Source organism: Microplitis mediator, chromosome 11, assembly GCF_029852145.1.
Source record: "Microplitis mediator isolate UGA2020A chromosome 11, iyMicMedi2.1, whole genome shotgun sequence".
NCBI classification, from domain to species: Eukaryota; Metazoa; Arthropoda; class Insecta; order Hymenoptera; family Braconidae; genus Microplitis; species Microplitis mediator.
The window spans coordinates 9,200,304-9,216,186 of record NC_079979.1 but is presented as its reverse complement, the minus strand read 5'-3'; the positions used below and the strand labels follow the sequence as shown (position 1 = coordinate 9,216,186).

At 34.4% G+C, this 15,883-nt stretch overlaps 1 protein-coding gene across 1 annotated transcript; it reads left to right on the top strand.

Annotated features, from left to right (window-relative positions):
- Positions 1 to 239: 239 nt before the first annotated feature.
- On the top strand, positions 240 to 6,890 carry LOC130677754 (uncharacterized). Its single transcript, XM_057484606.1, has 2 exons — positions 240 to 357; positions 6,009 to 6,890. Exon 2 carries the CDS (start codon positions 6,105 to 6,107, stop codon positions 6,837 to 6,839), a length of 735 nt encoding a protein of 244 aa, XP_057340589.1. The 5' UTR covers positions 240 to 357; positions 6,009 to 6,104; the 3' UTR covers positions 6,840 to 6,890.
- Positions 6,891 to 15,883: the final 8,993 nt, after the last annotated feature.

Here is a 15,883-nt window from a genome sequence, read left to right as displayed (position 1 = left end):
TTCACCGGTATACAACAGTATCAGAAACTGCGTTCTATTTATTGCAACGAATAATTTAATACGTTCACATCGAATATTATTATTATTTAAATATTATTAAATATCATATAAAACAATTGAATATTATAATCCTTCTGATTATAATTTATTATTATCAGGTAACAATTATTTTATTTACCACGTGGGTTTAACCTACTATTTCGCTTATTTAATTCTAATTTGTTTATTTAATTTAACAGATCCTAAAACCTGGACTCCTTATTTAATATTTAAATATTATCTATTTACAAAAAAATTATTATTTGAAAAATATACATTTGGGAAATACACGAACATAAAATAACCTGTATATAACCTGTAAGTATGCAAGCTATCATCACATAAATGGTAGCCGAACTTTATACATTTTACTATTTGATAAAAATAAAATAAAATAAGAACAACTTTATTCGACTATTACCGGGATAGCAACACGCGGGAAATAAAATCCGTACCACACAACTATAAAAACGCCGCGATAAAAACACACTCATACCTACACCTGACGATACCACTTAACGCTACGTGACCGGAATAATAAACATAACTGAACAATACATTTGACAGAGTTTATAACTAAATAAATAAATCCAGCCGGTGTATTGATAACAAAATATATTACGTGATAAAATATAAACTGAAAAAAAATATATTAATAAAAATATACCACAACTTATCATCGACTAAACACCGCGTGACCTATTTTATAAATATGGAACATCGTCAAAATCCATCTAACGAGATGAATCGCGATCTTAACGATCCTTATAATGCGGACAACGCGATAAATAATTTACAATTCCCTATCGATGCGAATGTACAAGTAATCGCGACTGACCAAGGACAAATAACACCAAATGGGCGCGAACAACAGACTTTATCGTCATCAATACCTTCTCCATTTGACCTCCACAACCTGACGACTGTCATTGACCGACGATTTCTATCTAATGACGCTATCATGCAACAGATGAGCATACAGATAGACGAATGTATAAGGGGTTACCATGACGCCCAAAGACAAATACGACTATTACAAACAGACATGGACGAGATGCGACAAAGTCAGACCGTAGTAAACAACCACATAAAAGAGACCAATCAAACTGTCGGTCTATACGCTCGATGTACCACGTACATGCTAAAGAGAGCTCGCACTCGTGGCGATCTAGGACTCGAAGACCTTCGACTCCTGGAAGAAATAAATTCTGACAGACAACCTAACGTACACGTCAACCCTGCCGACATTACCGCCGAAATCATCCAAGAAATTGCTGCCGCGAGTAATTCACGACCCACTTCTCACGCATCGGGTCCACCACCACTACCAAACTCCCCTCGCGGTATCACGCCAAACGCGAACTCCAGCTACCACCAACAACCGCGAAATGACGGCCCACATATGACCATTAACCAATCAGCGAACGGGACAGAGTACAACAATCAACGAAACTTCGCGAAAAATATTGCCGCCGCGGAAGCTACACTAAGACAACGGGGATTGACATACCCATGCACGAATCTAAAAGCCCGGGAATATCTCCGAGCGTTAACTGATTTCGGAAAAGAATTGGGATTGACAGAGACTGAACATCTCACACTTGCTAAAACTGCCATGTACCAAGCAGAGGGGTACTGGGTAAGACAATACCAGCACACATGGCACCGATGGGAAGACTTCGCAAAATCATACATCGAGTATTTTACACTCGGTAAAACTGACCTGGATATAAGCCAGGAAATCATGACCACGTATCAACAGCATCGCGAAGACCCAAAGGAATTCATCAAAGAAACTATGATGAAATATCAAGAAATGGCCAAAGCACCATCCGAAGAAGACCAAGTGCTAGTAATAAGAGCAAGACTGGCTTATGACATTCAAGCACAACTCGACTCACTAGCACCACATACCAAGACGTATTCTCAACTAAATTCAGCTGTAAGAACCGCTCTACAAAGACTTTCTCAGAGAGCCAAGGCAGCTGCCGAATCTAAGAAATCTACCAAATTTACAAGAAGAATACACGAAGACCAATCACCATCAGAAACCTCAGATTCCCAAGATGAAAGTCTTGGGCGATTATCTCAATATTACACACCACCTGAAAAAAACAGAACACCACGAAGGGTACAATTCAAGGACCGGCTCAACAGCACTCCACGCAGATCCAGGTCACCTAAGGAGAACCCCAGAGGGGAAAATAGCCTCACTATCTCACCCACATATATATGCAAAAATTGTGGAGAGAAGGGCTCACATGCTATACGCGATTGTACCAATCCAAGAGTTGATCTGTGCATAAAATGCGGAAAGGTGGGAGTACTAGTCACAGAGTGCGAATGTGACTCAAAAAACGAGTAAGTGGTATGCTCGATATACGAGAAGGGGCAAACGCATACCCACCACCTTTAACGCCTCTTCAACCAATTACAACAACTCCTGGAGTAAATGATGCGCCGTGCAACAATATCGGTCATCCTTTATCCCAGGATGATAAATTGATATCCGGGAGCATCAGTTCCGACTACAACTCTGACTCACACACATCAGACGACTCAACTGACGACTTAACTGACGACATGGGTTGTCTAATCAGTGCAGAAAAAATCTGCTCTCCCGACCACTGTCTGACTGACGTTAATATAAATAATGACTCGGGTTGTAAATTAATTTGTGTGAATTTCGCTGCAAAAAAGAAAAGAACCGCTGACAAGTCTACCAGCATATCCGAGCTACATGACTACGATACACCTGCGGATCTACCACTTGACACGCCACCTCCACCCGCAGTAAGTCGATCAATAAACTGCACTCTTACTTTCGTTACGCGTTCATTCATCGCGATACTTGATACCGGCGCGAATAAAAATTTCATCTCGCGAAAAATCGTAAAATTAATTCCTCATAATACTTTAAAATTCAAGACTGTTAAAAATAATTCTACATTCATACTCGCGGACAATACGACTACGTGTAGTACCGGGAGAGTTTACCTGAACTTTATTATTAATAAAATTGACATCGAAGACTGGTTCGAAATTTTTGAAGACATGACTGACGAAATAATAATCGGATTAAAATTCATGACACGACACCATATAAAAATTAATACTGTTAATTATACGTGGACTTGGAAACACACTTACGACATTTATCACAGTCACATCACCAAACTACCGGGATTAATTTATCGAACTATTACCACGAAACATGACCGATTAAATGAATTTCTTGATCGCGAATTCGAAAAAATGAAAAACGCAACCCTCGGCACTATCACCGTCGTAGAACATAAAATCGAATTAACCGATTCAAAACCCATTCGTGTCAAAAACTACCGCAGGACACCAATCGTGAGACAAGCTATGCATATGATTGTCGATAATATGCTAGCAGACGGGGTAATTCGGCCAAGCACCAGTGAATGGTGCTGTCAACCAGTAATGGTACGTAAAAAGTCATTACCAGGACTTCCACCCTTCGACGGAAGTAAACCGGAACATTGGCGAATGTGTATCGATTTTCGCCCGCTAAACGCGGTAACTAAGTTTGTCGCGTATCCCATGGTCCGCATGGATACCGTTCTCGAAGTTATACGCGAGGGAGAATACCGATCCACTATCGATTGTAGCAACGCGTATTATCAAATATTAATACGCGAGGAAGACCGTCATTTAACAGCATTTGCAGTCGAAGGTAAAGGTTTTTACGAATTCGTAAAAATGGCGCAAGGTTTAAAAACTGCCCCCGCGACGTACCAAGCTGCAATGGACGAGGTCAAAAAGGCGTTTCGACGTCTTTTGCAACAAAAATCGCTACCGGCCTATTGGGAAAACTTTATTCAATCATACATGGATGATTGGATAATCGCGACACCCACTTTCGATATCCACCTGATAATACTCGGTCTATTGCTCGAAACTTTTCGACAAATCGGATTAGACATAAAACGTGAAAAATGTAACTTTTGTCAAGAATCTATAAAATTCTTAGGGTTCATTATTTCGCGTGAAGGAGTTTCACCGGATCCAGAAAAAACTGCTGCGATCAGCACATACCCACCTCCAACAACTCGCAAACAACTACGGAGATTTCTGGGGATGGTAAACTGGTACCGTCGACATTTAAAAGACGTTACTCGGGCACAAAACCCGTTAAATAAATTGACCAGCGATAAAATACCCTGGCAATGGACGGAGACAGAACAAAACGCATTTGAAGAATTAAAACAAGCTCTTCTTGACGCTCCGACCTCGTCAGTACCTGACTACACATTACCGTTTCTACTTTACACCGACGCAAGTGACTCTGGTATTGCCGCGCTATTAACCCAGCAGGGAGAAGACCGCGAATATGTCATTACCGCAATATCGAGACCATTAAACAAACACGAATCTAATTACACCACTACAGAACGTGAATGCCTTGCCGTCGTGTGGGCTCTTAAAAAATTAAGGGGATATTTAGAGGGATATCCCGTAACGGTAATAACTGACCACGCCAGTTTAACCTGGCTAAAAGACATTAAAAATCCGCGCGGACGACTTGCGCGATGGGCCATGGAACTTTTATGTTTCCCAATTACCATGACTCACCGTAAAGGCACTGAAAATGAAGCCGCGGACGCGTTATCACGAGTTTACGATGACGCGACGATACAAATCGATAACTGTCCACACCGTACTCTGAACCGAGCCATCAGCTACGACTGGTACAATCGAAAAATTCAAGACGTGACTGATTTTCCAAACCGATTCCCACAATGGAAAATAATCGATGAAAAATTATATTTTTATCGACATCGAACACCGTTTAATTATTTACAAGAATCACCAGAAAATTGGAAACTCGTTGTACCAGAAGAAAATCGGGAAGACATATTGACCGAAATACACAACACAAACACGTCCGGACATCTCGGTATTAATAAGACGTACGAACACCTGACACTAAAATACTACTGGCCAGGAATGTACAAAGACACACGTGACTTTGTCAACAAATGTAAAACCTGCCTCCTGCATAAACCTGACACCAACCCTCCTAACATTCCTGAAGGTCATCGACCTATCACTGAACCCTGGGAATGTGTATCGATCGACACAGTCGGCCCATTACCGCGTTCAACTCACGGCAAAACACATTTATTTGTACTATGCGACACATATACTCGTTACCTTGAACTTCGAGCAACATCTGAACCTACCGGTAGAAAAGCCGTAGAATTTTTACGCGATATTTTTAGACGATGGGGACCTGCCCGTGTTGTTATCTCTGATAATGGCACCGAATTCACGAATAGAGATGTAACTTCATTTTTAAATCTAACTCAGACCACACATGAATTCACTCCGCCGTATTCTCCTCAATCAAATCCAATCGAGAGAATAAATCGAAATCTAAAAATAATGATCCGATCCTACCTGACTGATAAACATAATAAGTGGGATGAGTGGCTACCTGAGTTAACATACGCCTATAACACCTCAATTCACAGCTCCCTCGCCTGCAGTCCTGCCTTCCTAAATTTTGGCAGAGATCCTAGATACCTTGAACTGCATCGCGACATATCCTTAATACCTGAAATCAATAAATCTGTGGAGCGCGAGCGACTCATAAATTTATTAGATGAAATTCGACACTTTGTTGAATTAAAAATGTTAAAAGCACAAGATGCGCAAACTACCGCGCGAAAATCTCCGCGACCTGAAACTAATTTAACCGTCGGCGCGGAAGTCTATATAAAATCGAAAACTCTGAGTCGGAAAGCGGAAGGAATCGCTGGTAAGCTCGTTCCACCTAGAAAGGGACCCTTTTTTATAAATAAATTTATATCATCAAGCATGGCTACTGTTTGTGATGAAAATAATAAAATTATTGGCACTTATAAATTGTCAGATTTAAAAGTACCTAGAAGATCAACACGTCACACTTGAGTAATTAATATATTATTGTAATTTCACAGAGTCGACCACCTGAACTGCACCAAGGGGCGAGACACTTCACAACCTGTGCCATCATCGAACGAGAGACCTCATTGTAAGCCGACCAAACCTGAAAAATGACTGAAGAAAGAGCGCATCAATCCAGCCTACGACATTATTGGAGTAACCCTGTGTTCAAGGCACCTGCATTTATTGGTCCCAATATACCGACCACTCCAAGTTTATTATATCGATTCCATGTGACCAGAGAACACCGACGCACTATCGTGTATGAACAACCTAACAGCAAGCTAGTCGAAATCAGCGACATATCATTTGTCAATCCAGTACCAAGACCAGTAATTGTTACCACGCCACCCGACTTCACGACTGTACCATTTGTCGTGCCATTGACTATTAAAATCGGAGAGTCTACGCACGAGAGCCATTATGACCTACGTGACACTGTATCAGAAGAGACCTGGAGAACTTATTGGCGAACATTGTGCCAAAAAGTCGAAGCATTACCACCATCTACCAGAACAGTGGGAACCCAGACCGCTGAAACCAGATTATCATCGGTACCTGGGTCAACTGGATGTCTCCGATGTAAAAGGAAGGGACATTCCCACCAAGAATGCTCCAACGCCAAATTTGGAGATGATTATTGTACCAGTTGTCTACGAGTAGGACACAACAACAACTCCTGCCCATATTTATCATCATCATCAGCTGGTTTTGAACTAATAAAAGAATTTTGTCTATCATGCAAGACACAGCATCCATATTTCGACCCTAAATGCAGAACCTGTAGAACTCGGGTTAACCTGAGCCGAGAAGACAGAGGAGCCGTGGACATCCTACCACCATAATCACCATCATCTGCATCAAACCAAGTGTCTCGCACCTGAGGTAACATGTTCAGTGAGTCTATTTATTTATTTTGATGTTTCATTTCTATTATTACTTTTATGTTCAACATCCTCTATTCTCTGGGCTTCACCCAAAACTTAAAAGAAAAAAAAAAAAAAAAAAAAAAGGAGAGACATATCATTATTTTAAAAAAAAAATTATTATTTATCAACTCATTTAATTACTCAAGTTTCCTTTGAAAAAAAAAAAAAAAAAATATATCTTTTATTATTTATTTTCTTTTGATTACTGAAGCCCTAATTTTGAAAAAAAAAGTTCTTATATTATTATTTTATCTATTTACTCAAGTTTTCTTTTGCAAAATATCTGCTTTTATACCTCAGAATGCGAAATGACTTACATTTAATTACCGATCTAAACACTATTCATATCATTACCGATATTATCAAAAAAAAAAAAAAAAAAAAAAAAAGAAAAATATATCATAAATAACAAAGTATAATATATCATACCAAATAAATATATTTATGATGTTAAAGTGAATTTAAGACTGTTTAAAATAACGTATAAAATAGAGTTTATAAATGTTAAAAAAAAAAAAAAAAAAAAAAAATGAAGAGAAAGATATAAATAATATTACATTAAATCATTTATTATTAAGGTAACATTTAGTTTACAAATGAATGAATATTTTTATATCGAGACATTAAGTTAAACATATGATAATTTATTAAGACTCAATTATTATTTAATTTTAAAAAGAAAAAGGATATTAATGAATCCTAAGATTAAATAACCAAATATCTTCATACCGGGATTACCTGAAATTTATTGTAACTCGTTTATTATTTTGTATTCTTACTTTTATTTTGTTTAAAAAGGATATTAATGAATCCTGCAAGTATTACCTGATATACAATGTATTAAGTACTAAGTGACACTGCAATTAATTATTGTTAACTATCTTTAATTTATGTTTGATAATAATTAATTATTTAATTTATCTTGCTATTATTTACAGACTGATTGTACGTAATCGCCTATCATCATGGTACTTTTTAAATTGCTTTCGACTGAAAGTCACTGAGTAACTTCCAGTCTGGCCCGGGGGTGTAACGAGGTTTATGAGAACCCTCATTATCGCACCATGATAATAGGCCGTTACCTAGGGTAGCTACCTGGTTTACCCGCTGAACTGTATTGAATTATTATTATTATTTAATAATCCCTCTCCATTTGAATTATAAATGGAAGGGATGCGCATCACGTCGACGCATGAGCATCGACGTGAATCTATAAGAGGGCCTGCGCGCCGTTAATTATTCAGCTTTATCTAATTCCTCAACTTTACTACTACTATGTCTTTATAATAAATAAGTTTATTCTTTTAACCTTTTCTTTTTAATTTAACTTACCTGTCTACGACTAAGTATTCAGTAATATTTAAGTATGTTCTCTAATTACTCAAATAATCATTAACTTAAATGATTATTCTCGTGTATACCTGCTACACTTCCTAGCCTACATACCTTTCCTGTAGAAGACGGCAACCCCGTAAGATGTATACCTGCTACATCCTTTTCCTACGATACCTGCTCGTAGAAGCGTGTACCTGCCACGTCCTTTTCCCGCAATACCTGCTTGTGGAAGCGCGTACCTGCCGCGACATTTGCCTACAATACCTGCTTGTAGAGGTGCATACCTGCTGCACTCCTTTCCTACGATACCTGCTCGTAGAAGCGTGTACCTGCCACGATCTCATCCCACAATACCTGCTTGTGGAAGCGCGTACCTGCCGCGATTTACCCTGTAATACCTGCTTACAGAAGCGCGTACCTGCCGCTATCCTTATCTACAATAACTGCTTGTAGCTACACCAGACAATTGTGATACAGAGCTCACAATTGTCTTAATTATTTATTGCTCTCAATCACCAACACCAGTGAATCAACACCTCACAGGTAAGTATAATAACATTATTATTATACTTCTATAATTTCTTATGCTTCTCACTAGTTTGGCTCATTTGCAACTACCTGTAGTCTATCTCTCTTTCTGGTATATTAATACCCTATAAAGGCCCCATGACTCCCGATCCTTTATATGCCTTTTGCATATATAAATTTATAGCCAATAGGTCGTCTGGTCCTTACGAACCGGGTAGCACCAGGATCTGTTACCGAATTATTAGCTCACTAGCTAAAAGGGACACGGGCCCATTTAATTTAAATGGGTAACGGACGGTTGATTCATCCCTATTAGAGGGGTGGACCTCAACTTCGTTTCAAACAATACTCAAATTCAACTGTATTTAAAATTCACAAATTGTTTAAGCGTCAAAAAAAATAAACTTCGTTTATTACCACTTCTCCTAGGTCATAAAGATAACTCATAAGTAGTTCTTAGTTGATTTTTAAAATTTATTTATCGAATGAGTAGAAAAACTTCCAAAAATAGTATACTCCGAACGGCACAGTATTTGAAAAAAAATCATAGCATCTAAATAGACCGATCTGAGAATGTTCATTGGTCAAATTAAGTCGGAAAACAATATTTAGGGAAAAAAACTTTTTTCGAATTAAAAAAAAAAATAGAACGAATTGTTTGTCCACGATCGGATTGGTCTGAAAATTTTCTAAATTCATCCAAGTTTTTTTGAGAATTTTTTCAAAAAAATCGGAGGGGGCATACATTTTCAAAAAACATTTTTTTTGCTTCAAACTTAAAATAAACAACGAAGGAATCGATTAAGAATAAAATCGTGTTTTTTTCTTGAAAGAACATTTAAAAACAAAGATTTTGAGAAAAAAAAACAATACGATTGGTGTACTTTTCGCAAAGTTTTAACCGTTTCAAAAAAAAAACCTCGTATTTTGAAAAAAATCGGTATCTCGGAAACGAGTAGTCAAAAAATTTTGAAAAATTCATGAGAGCGTTTTTTATCAGCCTCCAAAACATATAAACTTTTAAAAAATATCGGAGGGGGTGACCTCAAAAAGTGGCCGATTTGGTATGGAATGCCCCATACAGACTCATATATAATCAGATCTGATCATATATAGACTTATGAATGGGCTTATAACAGCCAGGTATGATCAGATCTAATTATGTATGGGGTCATATATAATTATATATAATCACATATGACCCCATATATAATCATGCATGATTATATATAATCATATATGATTAGACAAAATCTTTTTTCATCGGGATTATAATGAATTTGATTTCCTAGTTTGATTTACGACTTATCTTTTTACCGTTTACCGTAAATCGATTTGACACAACAATATATATATCACTATAGTGACATCACTTCTTAAAAATATCTTTTTTCTACAATACATATTGTTGACATAAACATCAAACTTTATTTTCGTTTTCGCGAGATAATAATACTGTGGGGGATTTTATCGCTATAGAATTTTGGCTACGAGGGATTTTATCTACACTTGTCCAAAAATTAAAGGAACAAGGAAATTTTATGGTTTTTTTAGTTATTTTTGGAAGGCTGTATTTTCATGAAAAATGGTCGTATTGAAAATATGAAAAAGCAAATTGAAGCTTGAAATCTCTAGTTTAAAGATTTTCCAGCAAAATAGTTTTTTGAGTCACGGTTATTGCGGAATCATAGGAAATAGCTCGAGATAAAATTTTTTTACATTTTTTGGCTTTGTTTTTTAAGTCTACGGTACCGGGAAAATTTTTTTTAGAAAAATCAATCCATGGCTCGTTCAGGAAATTTATTCAGCTGCAATTTGCTTGCTCTATTTCTTTGTACGACAATTTGCTGCTGAGATATCAGTCTTCAAATGAAAAAGGATCTTTTTGTCTTTGATTATTGATCTCTCAGCAACTCATGGTTGCACAGTAATTTTGAGGGCAGCCTTCCAAACTTGAATAAATATCCCACAAGCCTCATTTTCGATTTAAAAAGAAAAATGTTTTTTCATCCTTAATATCCGTTTGAAAAACCTACATGGAGAAAAAAATATAGTAAATTTTACTAAAAAATATGAGAATAATTCCTAAATTTGGATAGTAATCTTGAAACGTTTAGGATTTATATGAAAAATTCATAAACAGATTAGCATATTTTACAAGTCGTTTCGTAAATTTTACTATCTCATTTAGTAAATTTTACTATCCCCTTTAGTAAATTTTACTATATTAGAATGGAAAATAATTAAATTAAATTTTTAACAGTTTTTCAACTTTTTATTATTATTGATTGTTAATATTATTATTTCTGTCATCTGTATTGGTGTTGGTGTGGATTTTTGTTTTTTAAAAAATCGCTTGATTCAACCAAGATTCGAACCCTGATCTCCCGCGCGCGAGTCGTTTCCAATGTCTGACGGCCCGACGGTCCTTTGAACAAAAGTTTCAGAACTTGTAATACATCTTTGTAATTGCTATCCCCACCAACTTTTAATTTTATCTATACATAGTAGAATTCACTATACAGATAGTAAAAAAATATAATCGTCTTAGCAAAAAATACATTACGCACAGTAATTTTTAATATCTCATTATGTTATTACTACTAACTTATAAATTTTACGAAACGTTTAGTAATAATTATAATACAGAATGTATTTTTTCATATCTCTCAGTAAATTTTACTATAGTATTGTAATTTTTACTATACTTTTTTCTCCATGTACAAAAAATTGACTTCACATGATTTTTGAGTTAACCAACCGCTGCTTTAAGAATATTGATGGGAAGGGTAATGTTGCCAGGTGATTTTACATCTTTATGTACCCCCAAAATCTCTGGAAACTTTCAAATTGATCCATTGGATCGTTTGTCCAGGCTGGTTGCTCGACGTTTTACGAAACAATCAAAGCAACAAGTTTTTTTCCTTAATTTGTGTAATCATTACCAAAATAAAAAAATTAATTGTTTTTGGATGTTCTTTCATTTTTGCGTTAGTTATTTAGTAAATTTAAGATAAAAAAAAAGACAAAAATCCTAAAGAACGAAATAAAACAAGAATTTTTTTACTTTTTTTTTTACGTTTTACTCGGTGTTTTTTTTTTTTTTCTCTTTATCTTACATTTATTGAATCACTAACGCAAAAATGGAAGAAATTCTGAAAAAAATTAATTTTTTTATTTTGGTAATGATTACAGAAATTAAGGAAAAAAACTTGTTCTTTTAAATGTTTTGAAAAACGTCGCTCAACCAGCCCGGAAAAACCGTACAATGGATCAATTTGAAAATTTCTAGGGCTTTTGGGGGTGCATAAAGCTGTAAAATCACCTGGCAACATTATCCTACCCATCAATCTTCTTGAAGCAGCGGTTGATTAATTCAAAAACAATAAAAAGTTCATTTTTTGTAGGTTTTTCAAGTTGATATTAAGGATGAAAAAAAATTTTTCTTTTTAAATCGAAAATAAGGCTTGTGGGGGTTTTATTTAAGTGTTGAAAGCTGTCCTCAAAATTACTGTGCAACTATTAGTTGCTAAGATATTGATAATCTAAGACAAACAGATCCTTTTTCATTTGAAGGCTGATATCTCAGCAGCATATTGTCGTACAAAGAAATAGAACAAGCAAATTGAAGCTGAGTAAATTTCCTAAACGAGACATGAATTGATTTTTCTGCAAAAAATTTTCCCAATGCTGTAGACCCACAAAACAAAACTAAAATATTTTAAAAAATTTTATCTTGAGCTATTTCTTATGATTCCGCAAAAACCGTGGCTCAAAAAATTATTTTGCTCAAAGATCTTTAAACTAGACATTTCAAGCTTCAATTGGCTTTTTTACATTTTTTCGATACGATCCATTTTTTACGAAAATACAGCCTTCCAAAAATCACTAAAAAATTTATGAAATTTCTTGTTCCTTGTAATTTTTTGGATAAGTTTATGTGGGATTTTGGCTATGTGGGATTTTGGCGATGTGGGATTTTGGCTGTGTGCGATTTTGGCTATGTGGGATTTTGGCTGTGTGGGATTTTGGCTATGTGGGATTTTGGCTATGTGGGATTTTGGCTGTGAGGGATTTTGGCTATGAGGGATTTTGGCTATGTGGGATTTTGGCTGTGTGGGATTTTGGCTATGTGTGATTTTGACATCCACCCAAATTTTTTGACCATTGTGAAGCAGATAGTGGTAATAAAATTTCTGCGATTAGTAATACTCATATTCAAAATGAGCATTTGATACTTACCGCGGCTGAAATGTCATGTCTCATAGCCTATTTTGGAAAAATAGTCGGGGATCTGGTACCACCTAATGATCTAGCGTGGTTGCTATGCACTTATTTATTCGATATAATAAGCATAGTAACAAGTACAATTATTTCAGATAATGAAATTATTTATCTAAGAGAATTAATCAGACTGCATCATCAATTATATTTACAAACGTTTCAGGGGCATTTGACAGCTAAATTCCACTTGTGAGTACATTATCCAACGATTATAAAAATTTTTGGCCCACCAAAATTTTACTCGTGTTCAAAGTTCGAGGCTTATCATAAAATATCATAGCGATACGCTCACGTTGTAAACTGCCGTATTAATATTTTATTTACTTTAGCGAAAAAACTGCAACTTGATTTATGCGAAAAATTTATCAAAGCAAAAGGATTTAAACATGTTGTAAAGTTTGGTCAAGTTATAAAATATACTAATCTTGAAACGTTATCAATTAATATAAAAAATTTTTTGGCGTTTGAATCTATAAAAATTAACAACAAAATATATAAACCATCGTACGCTTTCCACGTTTGTAATGATTCTGAGAATAATCCTGTATTCGGTTTTATTACTGCAATTATATCTGATGGAAAAATTATTTATTTTGTTTTCAAAAAGTGTGTAACTCTTGGACTTAATTCACATATAAAAAGTGATCAACTAATATTACCAAAAACAAACGATCCAGAAAATTTGGTACTTATAACTTTCGATAAATATTGTAAACCATTAAAAATTCATGTGACATCAGATGGTTATTATGTTATATCTCAAAAGAGTTTAATTTGACTCGTATATAAGTACCAACTTATCGATTATTATACCGTAGTTACTTTGATTTTAAATGTATGGTTGCAATAAAAAAAAAATTAATTGTAAACTTTTTTAACACTAAAACTTTTCTAAAAATAATACTAACAATAAAACTTTTCTAAATATAATAAGAGGAATTTTTTAAATATTAATATCCAGTGTGTAAATACTAATAAATGATTTCTTAAATATTAATAAATCGATTTTTTTTTGTTAATAAATCATTTGTTAAATAGTAATAAATATTTGGTTAGCACAAAAAAATCGCTGCTAATAAATGATTTATTAACTGGTAATAAATATTTGTTAAGGACCTATCCTCTAATAAATTATTTATTAAATATTAACAAATCTTTTTAAATACAAAAAAATCCTTCTATCAGTGTAATTTTATTAAAATTGAATTTTATTTATTAAATGAATTACATTTTAATAATTCAAATTAGATTCGATAATCGATGGAATGTTTATCAAAATTATTAATTAATTAAATGAATTACCACTTTTGAATAATTCAACAATTATTTAAAAAAACTTCTGAATTATATTTTAATAATTCAGTTTATAACAATTAAATCACCATCATTAATGATTTAATAAAATTAAGGACTTTGCCTTTAAATAATTTAAATTTCGTCAATGACGAATGAGCTCACTTAGGAAACTGAAATCTTTTTTCGATTTCCAGAAGAGCTGTTACCAGGTAGTAACATCCCTTCCAATAATTATTTAATTATACCAATTATTTCATTGGTCATAATTGAATCAATCTTTTTTTATAATTATTATTTATATATCGTGTGCTTAAAGGTAAAAGGGCTTATAACAATTTATGCGCCCTTTTACCTTTGCAAAGGCATAGTTTTTTTTTTATTGCCAATCGAGTAGTAGACACATTCTACGCTCAAAATTGAAAAAAAAAAAATTGAAAGGTAAAAGGGCGTATGTCTTTAATTATACGCCCTTTTACTTTTAAGAATTCGAAATTTTGGTGATCTAAAGGTAAAAGGGCGTATCATTTTTTTTCGGCCAGCTCACAAAAGAACATATTCGTAGTTTAAACAAACACTCGCTTTTTATTTCAAGTAATAGTTATTATGAAATTTAAAAACATGAACAATTATCATAAAATTATAACGTTTAATTAAAAAAAACATCAGGCTCAATTTGGTACAGTTCCCACACCCTCTTGCTCCATATCTTCTACATCGTTTCCTGAAACACAAAAATAACTTATATAATAATATCAGAATAAGAAAGATTCAAATTCACACAACAAGATGTAAAATTTTTATGGAATGAATCTTTTTGAATCTCTTCTTTTTAAAAGCAATAGAAAAAATGTGCATAAAGCTTGATACCATGAGCTAAGTTTTGGTAGAAACGGTGATATTTCCTCGGAATGGTTCCTGATGAACAAAAGTATTGCAGGTCATTATACTTTGCTGTTGATATTGTTAATTTTTCATCATATAAATGCTCGAGATCGATAGGTCTTTTGAATGATCTTTTCAAAATCACAGTTTTGAAAGATTCCCAATATTCTTTTTTAATTAGTACAGATCTGTAATGAAATAAAAAAATTTATAAGAATAAAACAGTTTGGAAATTCGAAGTGCCTGAATTAAATGCTTTCTGAAGTATTTTACTATAAGTCATGTATCTTTCAAACCAAGTTAGTAAGAAGTATAAGCGGTACCGAGTATTTTTGCGTGTTATCTGGAACCATTTTCCAGATTTCCAACCGATTTTGGAATTGTCGCTGTAACGTATATTGGGTGAAAAGAACTGTAAAAAAATTATTTCAAAGCGAAAATAAGTAAAAGATAGATGCTTAGTCCTCTTTTAACATTTTAAATCCATTTTTCACCACCTAAGTTTTTTTTTGTGCATATAATAACTATGATATCATGAACAATTATCAGCAACGACTAAAAAAGTCAGAAATAGCACAGGATTGATTGTATTCTTACCGAGTTTTTCAATTCTTTATAATTAATAAATTTATCAC

Excerpts from the sequence above, each read along its gene's own strand:
- LOC130677754 (XM_057484606.1), top strand. The coding sequence starts at position 6,105 with ATGACTGAAGAAAGAGCGCATCAATCCAGCCTACGACATTATTGGAGT.